Source organism: Myotis brandtii, unplaced genomic scaffold (genome assembly GCF_000412655.1).
Source record: "Myotis brandtii unplaced genomic scaffold, ASM41265v1 scaffold528, whole genome shotgun sequence".
Lineage (NCBI taxonomy): Eukaryota > Metazoa > Chordata > Mammalia > Chiroptera > Vespertilionidae > Myotis > Myotis brandtii.
In genome coordinates, this window is record NW_005369930.1 from 38,992 (window position 1) to 52,021 (window position 13,030).

The following is a 13,030-nucleotide window of genomic DNA, read 5'->3' on the forward strand; positions in this document are numbered from 1 at the left end:
GCAGCAGTGGTGGCAGGAGCCTCTCCTGCCTCTGCGGCAGCACTAGGATGTCCGACTGATGGCTTAGGCCTGCTCCCCCCATCAGTTGGACATCCCCCAAGGGCTCCCAGACTGCGAGAGGGTGCAGGCTGGGCTGAGGGAACCTCCCACACACACACCGAGTGCACAAATTTTGTGCACCAGGCCTCTAGTGTACTATAATACCAGTACCTATTTGTGGGAAAATCTAATAAAGTCTTTAAAATGATCATGTTTGAAACACTCAAACATAAATTTAAAAAAACACGATTTTTTTAAAACCTTTTTTTTTTAAGAAAACATAAAAAGTTCCAAAGCCAAGAACTGTTGATTGAAAATGGAGACATTTGAGGCCTATGTGAAGTATTGAGTTCCCCAAAGCTGCATCATTTTCTTTCCAGAGAAGTTGTGTAGTCCCTTCAGCCAGTGCTGGTTACTACTTTCCTGTTCTGTCCATATGAGTCAGTATTTCTATACCAAATCTGCATTAGTCTCAAAGGGAAGGGATCTTCAGTGTGGTGGTGATGCTGAGTTTGAAGGAAAGTGACCCATGGCGCTAGGCTCTGCTCAGCAGATGTGACCAGAAAGGGACGGGGCCAGGTCTCTCTTGCATAGCTTAGGGAAGAAATAAAGCTTGATGATGGAGACTGCTGCTGCGTGTGTTTCTGGGACACAGTGAAGTTGGTATGATTATCCAGGCCTATCATATTGTTTGTCATGCCATCTTGTCAAAATGTCCTTTTTCTATAATTTTATAATTAACCAGTAACTAGTGGAAATATTTGGGAGATTTTCTTTACAAAACTTTTAAATCTTTAAAATGTTAGTGTTTGCTCTCAAAGAAATTTTAAAGTTTGTATTCTCATTTAAAGGATCAAAATTATTTTAATTATTTTGGGAATATGCATGATGACTTTATTTTGACTTGGGACAATTTAAAATACTGGAAATATTTGCTTTTAATATTTTTTTTTCTTAAGCAGGTGACCTTGACTATAGTGCTGTGTTGCTTGGCATGCTGGTGATGCAGGATGTACAGCTGGGGTTATTCATAGCTGTCATGCCAACTCTTATCCAAGCAGGAGCCAGTACATACTCTAGGTACATTTTTATATTATTTTATTTCATGGTTTGTTTTTCTGGTTTCAGATCATTTGTTTATAAAAATACTATTTGATACCTTTTTCCAAAGATACGTTCAGAGCTTGTATTGCATTATATAGCACAGGCTCAGGAGTAACACTGCCTAGACTCACACTCTAGCTCTGTGGACATTGGTTGGGCAAGTTATTTAACTTCACGCTTCCTCAGGTTTCTCATCTGTAAAGTGGGGATAATATCAGTACTTACTTCATGGAACAGTTAGGATTAAAAGAGTTAAGATATAAAATGCCTGGAACATAGTGGGGTGTGTGTAGTGGGGATATATCAGTACTTACTTCATGGAACAGTTAGGATTAAAAGAGTTAAGATATAAAATGCCTGGAACATAGTGGGGTGTGTGTGTTTGTGTGTGTGTGTGCGCGCGCACGCACACACTATCATTAGTGACTGTCGTTGTCATCTTCATTACCATTTTCCCTGATCCTTTTTCCTAGTCTTCTAATAAAATAATACCAGAACTCAAACTGTACTTGCTTAGGTTCATATTGATGGGAAAAGCCAAATGGGAAAAATAAATTCACTCAAAAAGCTGTAGGTTGGGTTGCATATATAATATATTACAAGAATGCCCGCCAGAAAATAAATACACTTGCAAAATATAGGGTGCCCTGTACAATTTAAAGGTACATTGCATGTGGGTTAGGATTATAAACTTGAATTTGTTTAAGCAAATATACTATATGCATATAAATATTGTACTTTATTTCCAGAGGATACTTTTTTTTTTACCTCTTACAGTAACAATACTATTGGTCAAAAATTAGTAGACTTTGAAATTCCTTTTGGAACCACTTTGAAATGCTAAAATCGTTCTCATTTACTTTATTTCTTCTGTATGACTTCATCTAAACCTAATCACTTCCCAAAGGCCCACCTCCAAGTACTGTCACATTGGGGTTCAACATATGAATTTGGAGGGACACAAATATCCAGTCCATAACACTTTTTGGGTTTATCATATTTGGTGTTGGCTAAGCTGCTTGAATCTGTAGATTTATGTCTCTTGCCTAATTTAGGAATTTCAGCCATTATTTCCTCATGTAATTTTTCAGTTCCATTTGCTTTCTCCTTCTGGGACCCCAGTGATTTGTTTGTTTGTTTTTGTCCCACAGTCCTCTGAGACTTTTCCTTTTTTTCCCCAGTTTATTTTCTTTCTGTTCTGACTGAGTAAATGCTTTTGATCTGTCCTCAAGTTCACTGATTCTGTCCTCTGTCATCTCCACTCTACTATTTAGCTTATCTAACATTTGGCTCTTCTTTTTATAACTTTTATTTCTTTTCTGAGATTTTTCTTTCTTTTTTTTTCATTTATTTCGAGAGAATTTTTGAGTGCTGTTGAGTTAATTTTATGATAGCTGCTTTAAACTCTGTCAGATATTTCTAACAATGATTCATCTCTATGTTGGAATCCTTTTATTGTCTTTTCTCATTCAAGTTGTGTTTTTTCCTTGATTGTTGTGGGGATAAGTGATTTTCAGTTGTATCCTGGACGTTTAGTATGAGTATCTAGATCCTATTCATCATACCTTTTAAAATAAGCAGTCCCCCAGTGAGGTGTGTGTGACATTGTGTATGTGCGTGTTCATCGCCCTGCTAGGTTCCACCCAAGTGAAGCCCTAACTGACAAACCTACCTTATTGCACATGGGTCGGGTAGAAGTATTTTGTATTTTTTAGTATTTACCTTTGCCAGATATTCTATTAAGTTTCAGCAATCCCAGAATGATTAAGATCTCTTCTCTGCTCTCAGATAACTCAGCTATGTTAAAAATGAATGCCTTTTTAACTGAGATTTCCAGAGGTCAAGGCTCATGTCCTGGAGCAAAGCCTCCCTAGAGTTCTAGCTCAGCCATTTGCCAGCTTTGGCAACTTACCGAACCTCTCTGGGCTTCAGCTTTTCTCACCTATAAAATGGGGACAATTTGGAAATAGGACCTATCCCATGCACTGTGTAAGGGCTGCAGGAGAGGATCCCATAAAGCAGTTAGACCAGTCGCTGGTATATGTAACTATTAAGGTCGGTTATTGAGGTCATTTTCCCTTAAAGACATTATGCTAAGGGAAAGAAGCCAGTCACAAAAGGCCATATATTGGATGATTCCATTGTTATGAAACATCCAGAATAGGTAAATCCACAGGGACAGAAAGGAGATCAGGTGTTGCCAAGCGCAGAAGAAAAAGGAATGGAGAGTGAGTGGGGGTGGATACAGGGTTTCTTTTTGAGGTGGAAATATATTCTAAAATTGATTGCGGTGGTGGTTGCAATTCACTTTATGAATATACTAGAAAACCATTGAATTGTACACTTTAAATGGGTAAATTGTATAGGTTGAGAATAATATCTCAAAACTATTGACATTATATGCAATATTTTCTGAACTACATAAAGAAAAAACGCATGGAGAGACCATAAATATGTGTATATATGAATAACAAGTATATAACAAGGTATTAATGAATAATAGATTATGATACTTTTATTGTCTATTATACATACATTTTTATATAATTTGGGAAAAACCTCTTTTCCAATTTTAATAACCAGAGAAAATTTATAGTAAACAAATTAAATAAAACCAGTTTTAATTTTAATATAAACTTTGCCTCTTTAGGAGGCTTTATTCAGAATTAATCTTTTTTTAATCCTTATCCAAGGAAATATTCATTGATTTTTAGAGAGAGGGGGAGAGAGAGAGAAACATCAATGTAAGAGAGGAACATTGATCAATTGCCTCCGATATACGACCAACCAGTATTGAACCCGAAACCTAGGTCTGTGCCCTGTCTGGGAATTGAACATGCTACCTTTTGTGTATGAGACAATACTCCAAGCACCTGAGCCACCCAGCCAGAGCTAGAATTAATCTTGATCTTTCCTAAAGGGAAGAATTAACTTCTTTACCCCAAATATTTCATGGGTAATGAGCAGAGCACAGAGACTACGATAAAGAATACTTTTAAAAAATAAAGTGATTTGAATTATTAGAATTAAAATCTTGCAAAACCATGGAAGTTCTAGAAGAAAGTATGGATGAATTTATAATATTGAAGATGGGAGGGCCTTTCTGCTTCAAGCAGAACACAAATTCTAGAAGCCATAAAGGACAAGAAAAGTGATAAGTATTACTGCATTAAAGTTGTTTAAATACACAAATATACATGTAAACACCCATATACATACACATATGTATACACATACATGTACTCGTTTGGTAAGCAGGCCAAAGACAAATGCATACATACACGTACACATATGTATACACATACATGTACACACATATGTACATGTACATGTACTCGTTTGGTAAGCAGGCCAAAGACAAATGGGAAAAATATGTTTGTACACATATTAAAGACAGGGGGTTAAGTTTCTTATTTTATCAAAATCTACAAATTAATAAATTTTTGAATCCCAATTTAAAAAATAGGTGAGTAATATAAGCAGCTAATGTAGAAATGAGTAAATGGAAGATGCTCCCTTCGCACAAGGGAAAAGTAATGGCTCTTTTACCTGTCAGACTGCAAACCTTTAGAAGTGGTATGATGCCCAGTGTTGCAGAACGGCACTCTGGGGTCTTGGTTGGGGGTGGGAATTGGAGCAGCCTTCCTGGCAGCTCATTTGGCAATGTCTGTCAAGTGTAGACTGTTGCACATGAATATGCTCCCAGAAGCTCATCATTCAGCACATCAAGAACCTAGAACAGCCCAGGTGTCTGGCTGAGAAAAAGATGACATAGACACATGATGGAATGCTGACTCGGCTGTTGAAATGAGTTTATGCTTGTGCTGGCATAGAAACTTTGCCAAAGCTTGATAAACAGAGAAATAGAGATGCAGAATAGTACCTTTCTGAGCTATTTGACTATTTTATCCTCACCATGATGCATTTAATAGACAGTCGGGAGGTAGATCTGGATGCAGGCTCTGGACATGGTGATTGCAGAGCCTGTGCAGCAACTAGGAGCACAGGCCCTGGCGCCAGACACCTGGCACGTGACCTGAAGTGATGGCTTGGCCTTTGCCTCCACTTTCTTGTCAGTAAGATGGGATGGTGACAGTGCTGGTCTGGTTGTGGCTGCAATCTCTTAAGTGGCTGCAATCTCTTTATCAGATAAATAAACTGGACTGAGACTAGAATACTTGTAACATGCCATGCACAGGGGAGGATGGCCGCTCTCAGGGAGTTGCCGTGATGTCTGGGGAAGATATTGAATGAATGATAAATAAGTGAATGGTCAACAAGAAAATGCCTAGTGTAGGTGAGTGCTGTGCAAAGAATTATAATGGGGTGATGAGTCCGCAAACAACGGATAACCACTTCAGATTGGCAAGGCATCTGAGCAGTTGACTTTGAGGCTGAACTCTGAAGGACACAGCTGAGCCAGTCAGCGAGGAGAACCTGGGGTGGGGTGGGGTGCACTGGCTCCACAGCTGGGGAGTGTATGGCCTATCAAGAAGCAAAGGCTGGCCCTGGCTGGTTTGCTCAGTGGATAGAGCGTCAGCCTGCAGACTGAAGGGTCCCAGGTTCGATTCTGGTCAAGGGCACATGCCTAGGTTGTAGGCTCAATCCCCAGTGGGGGGCGTGCAGGAGGCAGCCAAGCAATGATTCTCTTTCATCATGATGTTTCTATCTCTCTTTCCCTCTCCCTTTCTCTCTGAAATCAGTAAGATAATAATAATAATGACTTCCCAAAAAAAGAAGGTCATACCACATGTGACGTCTTGATAAAGTAACAATTGGTGCAATAACTTCAGCTATACAGGCATTGAAAAAAAGAAGAAGAAGTAAAGGCCGGTGTAGGCTGCTCTGCAGGTGAGGGTCAGTGGAAGGTGCTGTTGGGTGAAGGAGTCTTGGCTCATCTGAATGTCACAGGAGCTTTGGACATCTGACTGATGTTCCCAGCATGCTATTTAGGCCTCTGTGGAGCATGAACGAGATAAGTTAGGAGGGTATCATCACAGTTTTGCAGGGATATGATCACTGATGTAATGTGGGAGTCTGGTCAGGAATTTGAGGTAGACTCAACCTACTTTATTCTGTCCCAGTGAGCACATTTCTATTCCTGCCCGGGCTGCAGACCCTGATTTCTCACACTGGCTCCCCCACTTTAAAGATGTGGAGTCATTCACAGTGACTTTGCTTCTTTGCTGCAATCCCAGCTCTGTTCCGATTCCCCTAAGTAATCATGTGCAACTTGAGATTTGTGTCCCGTGCTGCTATTTTAAGCCTGACTGCTGCAATGAATTCTCTCTTAGTACAGTAGTCCCTGCTCATCTGTGGGGATACGTTTCAAGACCCTCAGTGGATACCAAAAAACACAGATAGTACTGAACCCTGTGTATGCTGTATTTTTTTCCTATGCATACGTATCTATTTACTTAAAGGAAGTACTTTACAACTTCTGTTTGGCATATCTGAATTGCCAGCATCACTATTCTTGCACTTTGGGGTCATGATTAGGTAAAATAAGGGTTATTTGAACACAAGAACTATAATACCCCAACAGTTGATCTGATCACCAAGACAGCTATTAAGAGACTATCAGGCAAGTAACGTATACAGCCTGGAGACACTGGACAAAGGTGATTCACATACCATGCAGGACAGAGCAGGACGGTGGGAGATTTCATAATGCTACTCAGAACCGTGCACATAAACTTATGAATTGTGGTGTTGTTGTTTTTTTTGGAATTTTCCATGTAATATTTTCAGGCCATGGTTGACGGTGGATAACTGAAACCAATAAAGCGAAACCACAAATAAGGGGGGAACTACCAACATAAGATTTGTATTCTTCCACTGAGACCTTCTAAACCGGAACTTTGGACTGAATGGTTTCCTAAATATGGTGGAGAGCTAAGTTTAAGAAAATATGTAGCCCTAGCTCAGTTAGCTATCGTCCTGATATGCCAAGATGTTGGGTTCCATCCCTGGTCAGGGCACATAAAAGAATCAACCAATGAATGCATATATAACTGAAATAACAAATTGATGTTTCTCTCTTTTTCTCTCTCTCTTTCCCTCCTCTCTGAAATCAATAAATAAAAATAAAATATTAAAAAACCAAAATATGTATATTATTGTAAATGCTACAAATTCAAGGTGTCCCAACACATGTATACACACTTTGACAGCTGATAGATAACTCAATGGATGTTTCTTTCTTTTCAGCCAGACTAAGCTGAAAAACAAAGAAAATGAACAAAGGAAATTCATCCTAAAATGCTACTGGAAGTTTGAAAATGCAGTTGAAGTACAAACATTGCCTTTATAATTATTTGAAGTGTGTGTACATTTTTTGGGGACATAGGCTGTCCCCCCCCAAAAAAAACCCCACAAAAACATATACACACTTTAACAGCTGGTAACTCACTTAATTTTCACTCCTTTTCAGATCTAACTGATTTGAAGTAATGGATAAAGCCAGACTAAGCTTTGAACAAAGAAAATTTATCCACTAGACATTTTTATGCTGATACATAAAAGAAACTTTATGCTAAAGAAAATGGCAACAGTTGATAAATTGAGGGCACACAAATACCAAACACAATGATTCTTAATGTTTGTGACTCCATTGCTTCACATTATCAGCAGTGCCTGAAACAGAAACAGTCATCAGTTTGAAAACAGGTGTTGACAAAAAAAGTTATTCATTTCTGTAGATCACATTAAATTTTGAAAATGAACTGTTTGTTAATAAATACTGATTTTATAATCATTCAAAGTGTGCAGACATTTTGGGGACATCCTATATATAATAGTGCCTTTTTTGTGAGCTTAGTACAGAATCCTTTTCTTTATGACTAAGTAATAGACATAAAATTCAGAGTTCTGACTTGAGATAAGAAAATATTTTGTGAAAGTCACTGGAATTCTTTAGTTATACTTCTAATGTGAGCCTGCAGTGTAATATTACAGGGTGACTATCGCCTTATGAAGAATTTCAAATGGGGGTTATTATCTGAGAAGGAATTTTATTATCTATCACTGACTTATACAAGCTGTCAGTTAAGGATCGTTACATCCCACAAATCGCATTTGCTTCAAAGAATTGATTGCAAAGTAATCCAGCTTCTTTATTGATTCAAATAAAAATTTCTGAGATTAATATGATTGATAGTTTTAATTTTAATATTTGGAAATAAAAATGTATGTGATTTGGGTCATTTATTTTACAACATGTTAGAAAATAGTGGAAGATCATTTTATTGGGTTTTAGAGAAATATGTTTAGAGGTGAAATAACATGTCTTTTTTTTTTCCTTTCCTAGCATTGTCATGGAAATACTACGAATACTGGTTTTGATTGGTCAGATTCTTTTTTCGCTGGCTGCTGTTTTTCTGTTATGTCTTGTTATAAAGACTTACCTTATAGGACCATATTATCGAAAGCTACATATGGAAAGTAAAGGGAACAAAGAAATCCTTATCTTAGGAATCTCGGCTTTCATCTTTTTAATGTTAACGGTAATTCTCATAATATTTTTTATTTATGTAATTTGATTTATATAATCTGTTCACTGAAAGCTTGTGATCAGTTTCTTATCTTTTTATTTTAATAATAGTTAAAATATTAAACACTTATTAGTATTTTTTATTTTATACACAGTTATGCTACCCATCAATATTAATATGAGTTAAACCTATTTAACTGTTTTAACTCATACTCTTAAGCATTTTGCTAAAAACGTATTTGTGGAGTGCTGCATTAAAAAAACAAATCTAACCCTAGCCGGGTGGTTCAGTTAGTTGGAGCATCATCCTGTATGCAAAAAAAACACACACAAAATCTAGCCCTGGTTGGTGTCCTCAGTGGTTAGAGCATCAGCCCATGCACCATAGAGTTTCGGGTTTGATTCATGGCCCCAGTTGGGGTGCGTGCAGGAAGCAACCAATCTCTCTATCTCTCTCTCTATTTCTCTCTCTCTCTCTTTCTCCCTCCCTTTCACTCTCTCAAAAAAATCAATATAAACAGTATCTTCAGGTGAGGAATAACAAAAAGCAAACCTGTGAGAATGAAAAGCCACCAGTGTCAAACCATCTTACTCTGTCTTAAACTTTTAAACAGCTTTGTACCTGACAAAAGATTAACAATTTAAAAACAAATTTTAGTTCTGCTCCATAATGACAAGGTAGTCAACAGAACTTCTTTTGCCGTAAATGTGAAACGTTAAAAAAAAAAGGTGTGTTTTGGAGGCAGCCTTCTCCTTATTTAAAAGACAAGAGTCTCATGAGAATGGGGACAATGCTGGGAGACCCCCTCCTAAGTGGTTTAAGTACTAATGGCATCACTAGACTACCAGCATTTGCTCTCCTTGGCCTGTACCCCAGAGAAATGAAGACTAGGTTCACACGGAAACTTACACACTAATGTTTACAGCCGCTGCCCAGATGTCCTTCAGCAGGTGAATGTTTCCACCAGCTATGGTCGCTATGGTCCATCCACACCAAGGAAGACCACCTGGTTTTAAAACTATTGGTACATGATTTACCAGAGAATTGTGTCGAATGAGAAAAGCCAGCCCCAAGGGTTGCATGATTCCATTTGTGTGAGATTTATTAAGACACAATTTCAGAATGGAGGGAAGATTGCTGGCTGCCAGGTATTAAGGAGGGGGTGGGGGTGGGAAGGATCCTCATGGGGACAGAATGTTCCACCTCTCTTCATTGTGACACGTCAGTATCCTGGCTGTGACCTAGTGCTATGATTTGTTAAGATGTTGCCATCGGGGAAACTGTACTTGGAATCTATGATTATCTCAAAATAAGTTTAATTTTAAAAAGGAAATTAGCAAAAGTTACTTCCTTATATATGATTTAATTGCCTGCTAGTATTTCATAATCTTGGGAGAAGACTATGATTTGCTTCTGCTCAAAGCTGCTCAAGTATGTGACTTCCGTAATTGTTTTACATTGCTTTATCCATTCCGGAGTATTTTTCTCTTTGAAAATAGCATTCAGCACATTTGTCTTATCTGGATGACTTCCTTGCTGTTTCCCCAGTCATTGGTTCTTAGTTTTTTTTCCCTTCATTTGACTATAATTACTAACCACCTGCTATAGTGGCCAGGTATGGTGTTAGGTGTTGGGCATTTTGCATATTGGGTATTCTTATAATCCCTCTGTCAGACTCCTCATTTATTTCTGTGTGATATTCCATCACATATTTCACAAATCATCCTTTCTGTTGTTAGCTACTAGGGTTTGTTTCCATTTAGGGCTGTTATGAATAAAGCTGCTGTATATTCTCATATGTGTTCTTTGTTGGACATGTGATGTCACATCTGATGAATATATGTCTAGGAGTGGAGTCGCTGGGTTGTAGGGTATACCTGTGTTTAACTTTAGTAATTTCCCGTGCTAGTTTTCCCCAAGTAGTTATACTGGTTTATACCCTTACCAGAGTTGTGTTAGGGTTCAGTTTCTTCGTATCCTCACCAAAACTTGTGTTTTCTGTCAGTCTTTGTAATTTTAACCATTCTTCTAGGTGGTAGTATCTCGTCTGGGTTTTGATTTTCATTTCCTTGATGACTGATGGTGTGAGCACCTTCCCATATGCGTATTAGCCAGGTGGACATCCTCCTTGGAGATGTGCCTGGTAGAGTCTTAAGGTTATTATTCTATTGAGTTGGTTATTTTCTTACTCATTTGTAGGAGTTTTTTATATGTTCTGCCAAAATTTTGACAAATTTCTTATTTACTGATTTAAAGTGTACGATTCAGTGGTTTTCAGCATATTCACAATGCTGTGCAACCATCACCACTATCCAATTTCAGAACCAATTTCTTTCACCCCAAAAGAAACCCTTTACCTCACAATTCTGTCTGTTCCCTACCCCCTCGTCACCACTAATCTACTTTCTGTTCCTACGATTTGCCTCTTCTGGACATCTTACATAAATGGGATCATGTAATATGTGGCCTTTTCTATCTGGCTTATTTTACTTTGCATGTTTCAAAGGTTCATCCATGCTGTAGCATGTTTTAGTACTTTGTTTCATTTTATGGCTGAATAATATTCTATGTCAGATATATTTTTCCTAAGGTTTCCTAGTTTGTGACTTTCCCTTTCACTTGCTGAATGGCTTCTTTTTTTTTTTTTTTGATGAACAGCAGTTCTTAATTTTAATGAAGTCAAGTTATCCATTTTTTTTTTTGGTTAGCAATTTTTATATTCTACATAAAAGACCTTTGCCTAACCGTGGCCACTTTAGCTCAGTGGTTAGAGCATCAGCCCGTGGACCTGAGGGTTTCAGGTTTGATCCCAGGTCAAGGGCACATACCTCTGTTGCAGGGTCGATCCCCAGCCCCAGTTGGGGCTTGTGTGAGAGGCAACCAAGCGATGTGTGTCTCTCACGTCAATGTTTCTCTCTTCCTGCCTCTCTTCCCTCTCTTCCTCCCTCCATTTCTCCCTCTCTCTCTCTTCCTCCCTTCCGCTCTCTAAAAATCAATGGAAAAAAATATCCTTGGGTGAGGATTAAAAAAAAAAAAAAAGACCTTTGCCTACTCCTGGATCACGAAGATACTTCCGTTTCCTCGCTAGAAGTGTTACTGCTTTACTTACCTTGTTAGATCTGTCCATCTGGAGGTGAGTGTAACACATGAAGGAAGGAAGTGGAATTTGTTTTTTCACAGGCTTTTCCCCACACTGTGTGCTGAAAGACCCCCCCCCCCCCCCCCCCAGGTCACCTTGTCAAAACCCAAGAGGCCGTGTGAGAGCTTGTGTGCGTGTGCGTGTTTCTGACCTGCACTCCGCTCCCTTGGCCAGCATACCTGCCCTCACAGCTGGCAGTGTAGCGCCAGCTTCCTTCTCCATCAGGGTTGTCTTGGCTCTACAGGGTGGGCAAAAGGAGGTTTACAGTTGTTCGTATGGAAAATAATATCATCTACACTAATAAAAGAGAAACATGGTAATTAGTGTACAACCGCTACCCTTCCCATTGGCTAATCAGCATATCCTTATGCAAATTAACTGTCAGCCAAGATGGCGGCTGGCAGCCATGCACTGAAGCGAGCAGGGAGGCTTGCTTGCTCCAGTGACGGCGAACTCCAACGTTCCCCGCCTGCCGCTGCCGGCCTCTCAGCTGCAACTCTAAGCAACTATGTACTGTGTTGCAAATAAGAAGCTAAACAAAACCCCAGAAACCGGCTTTCAGCCAGCCGGACCGCAACATTGTATCGATGTTTTCAGCAGTGAGGCCTCAGAGCTAAAGCTGGCCCAGAATAAAAAAGAAAAAAGAAAAAAAGGAGCGGTTGGGAGCTTCAGTCACCCGCTTCCGGAAAACAGCCCTCAGCCCCTCACCCAGACTGGCCAGGCACCCCAGTGGGGACCCCCACCCTGATCCAGGACACCCTTCAGGGCAAACCAGCCAGCCCCTACCCATGCACCAGGCCTCTATCCTATATAGTAAAAGGGTAATATGCCTCCCAGCACCGGGATCAGCGGAGCAGCGAGGCTCCCGGCACCGGGATCAGCATGACAGGGGGCAGCGCCCAAACCCCCTGATCGCCCTGCGGCTCTGTGTGTGACAGGGGGCGGGGCCACAACCTCCCTATCCGCCCTGCTCTGTTCGTGACAGGGGAAGGCACCCCAACCCCCTGATCAGCCCTGCTCTGTGCCTGATAGGGCGGAGCTCCCCAACCCCCTGATCACCCTGCGGCTCTGTGTGTGACAGGGGGCGGGGCCACAACCTCCCTATCCGCCCTGCTCTGTTCGTGACAGGGGAAGGCACCCCAACCCCCTGATCAGCCCTCCTCTGTGCCTGATAGGGGGGAGCTCCCCAATCCCCTGATTGCCCTGCGGCTCTGTGTGTGACAGGGGGCGGGGCCACAACCTCCCTATCCACCCT

The 13,030-nt window shown here is 40.1% G+C and overlaps 1 protein-coding gene across 5 annotated transcripts in view; it reads left to right on the forward strand.

Annotated features, from left to right (window-relative positions):
• Positions 1-13,030, forward strand: part of TMCO3 (transmembrane and coiled-coil domains 3) — a 44,054-nt gene that overhangs the window by 20,914 nt on the left and 10,110 nt on the right. For 4 of the 5 annotated variants that reach the window (XM_014548918.1, XM_014548921.1, XM_014548919.1 and 1 more), the window contains 2 exons: positions 999-1,119; positions 8,453-8,648. In XM_014548918.1, the coding sequence (XP_014404404.1) occupies positions 999-1,119; positions 8,453-8,648 (317 nt within the window). The remainder of the gene's footprint in view (positions 1-998; positions 1,120-8,452; positions 8,649-13,030) is intronic. The other variant, XM_005877679.2, reaches the window with a different exon arrangement.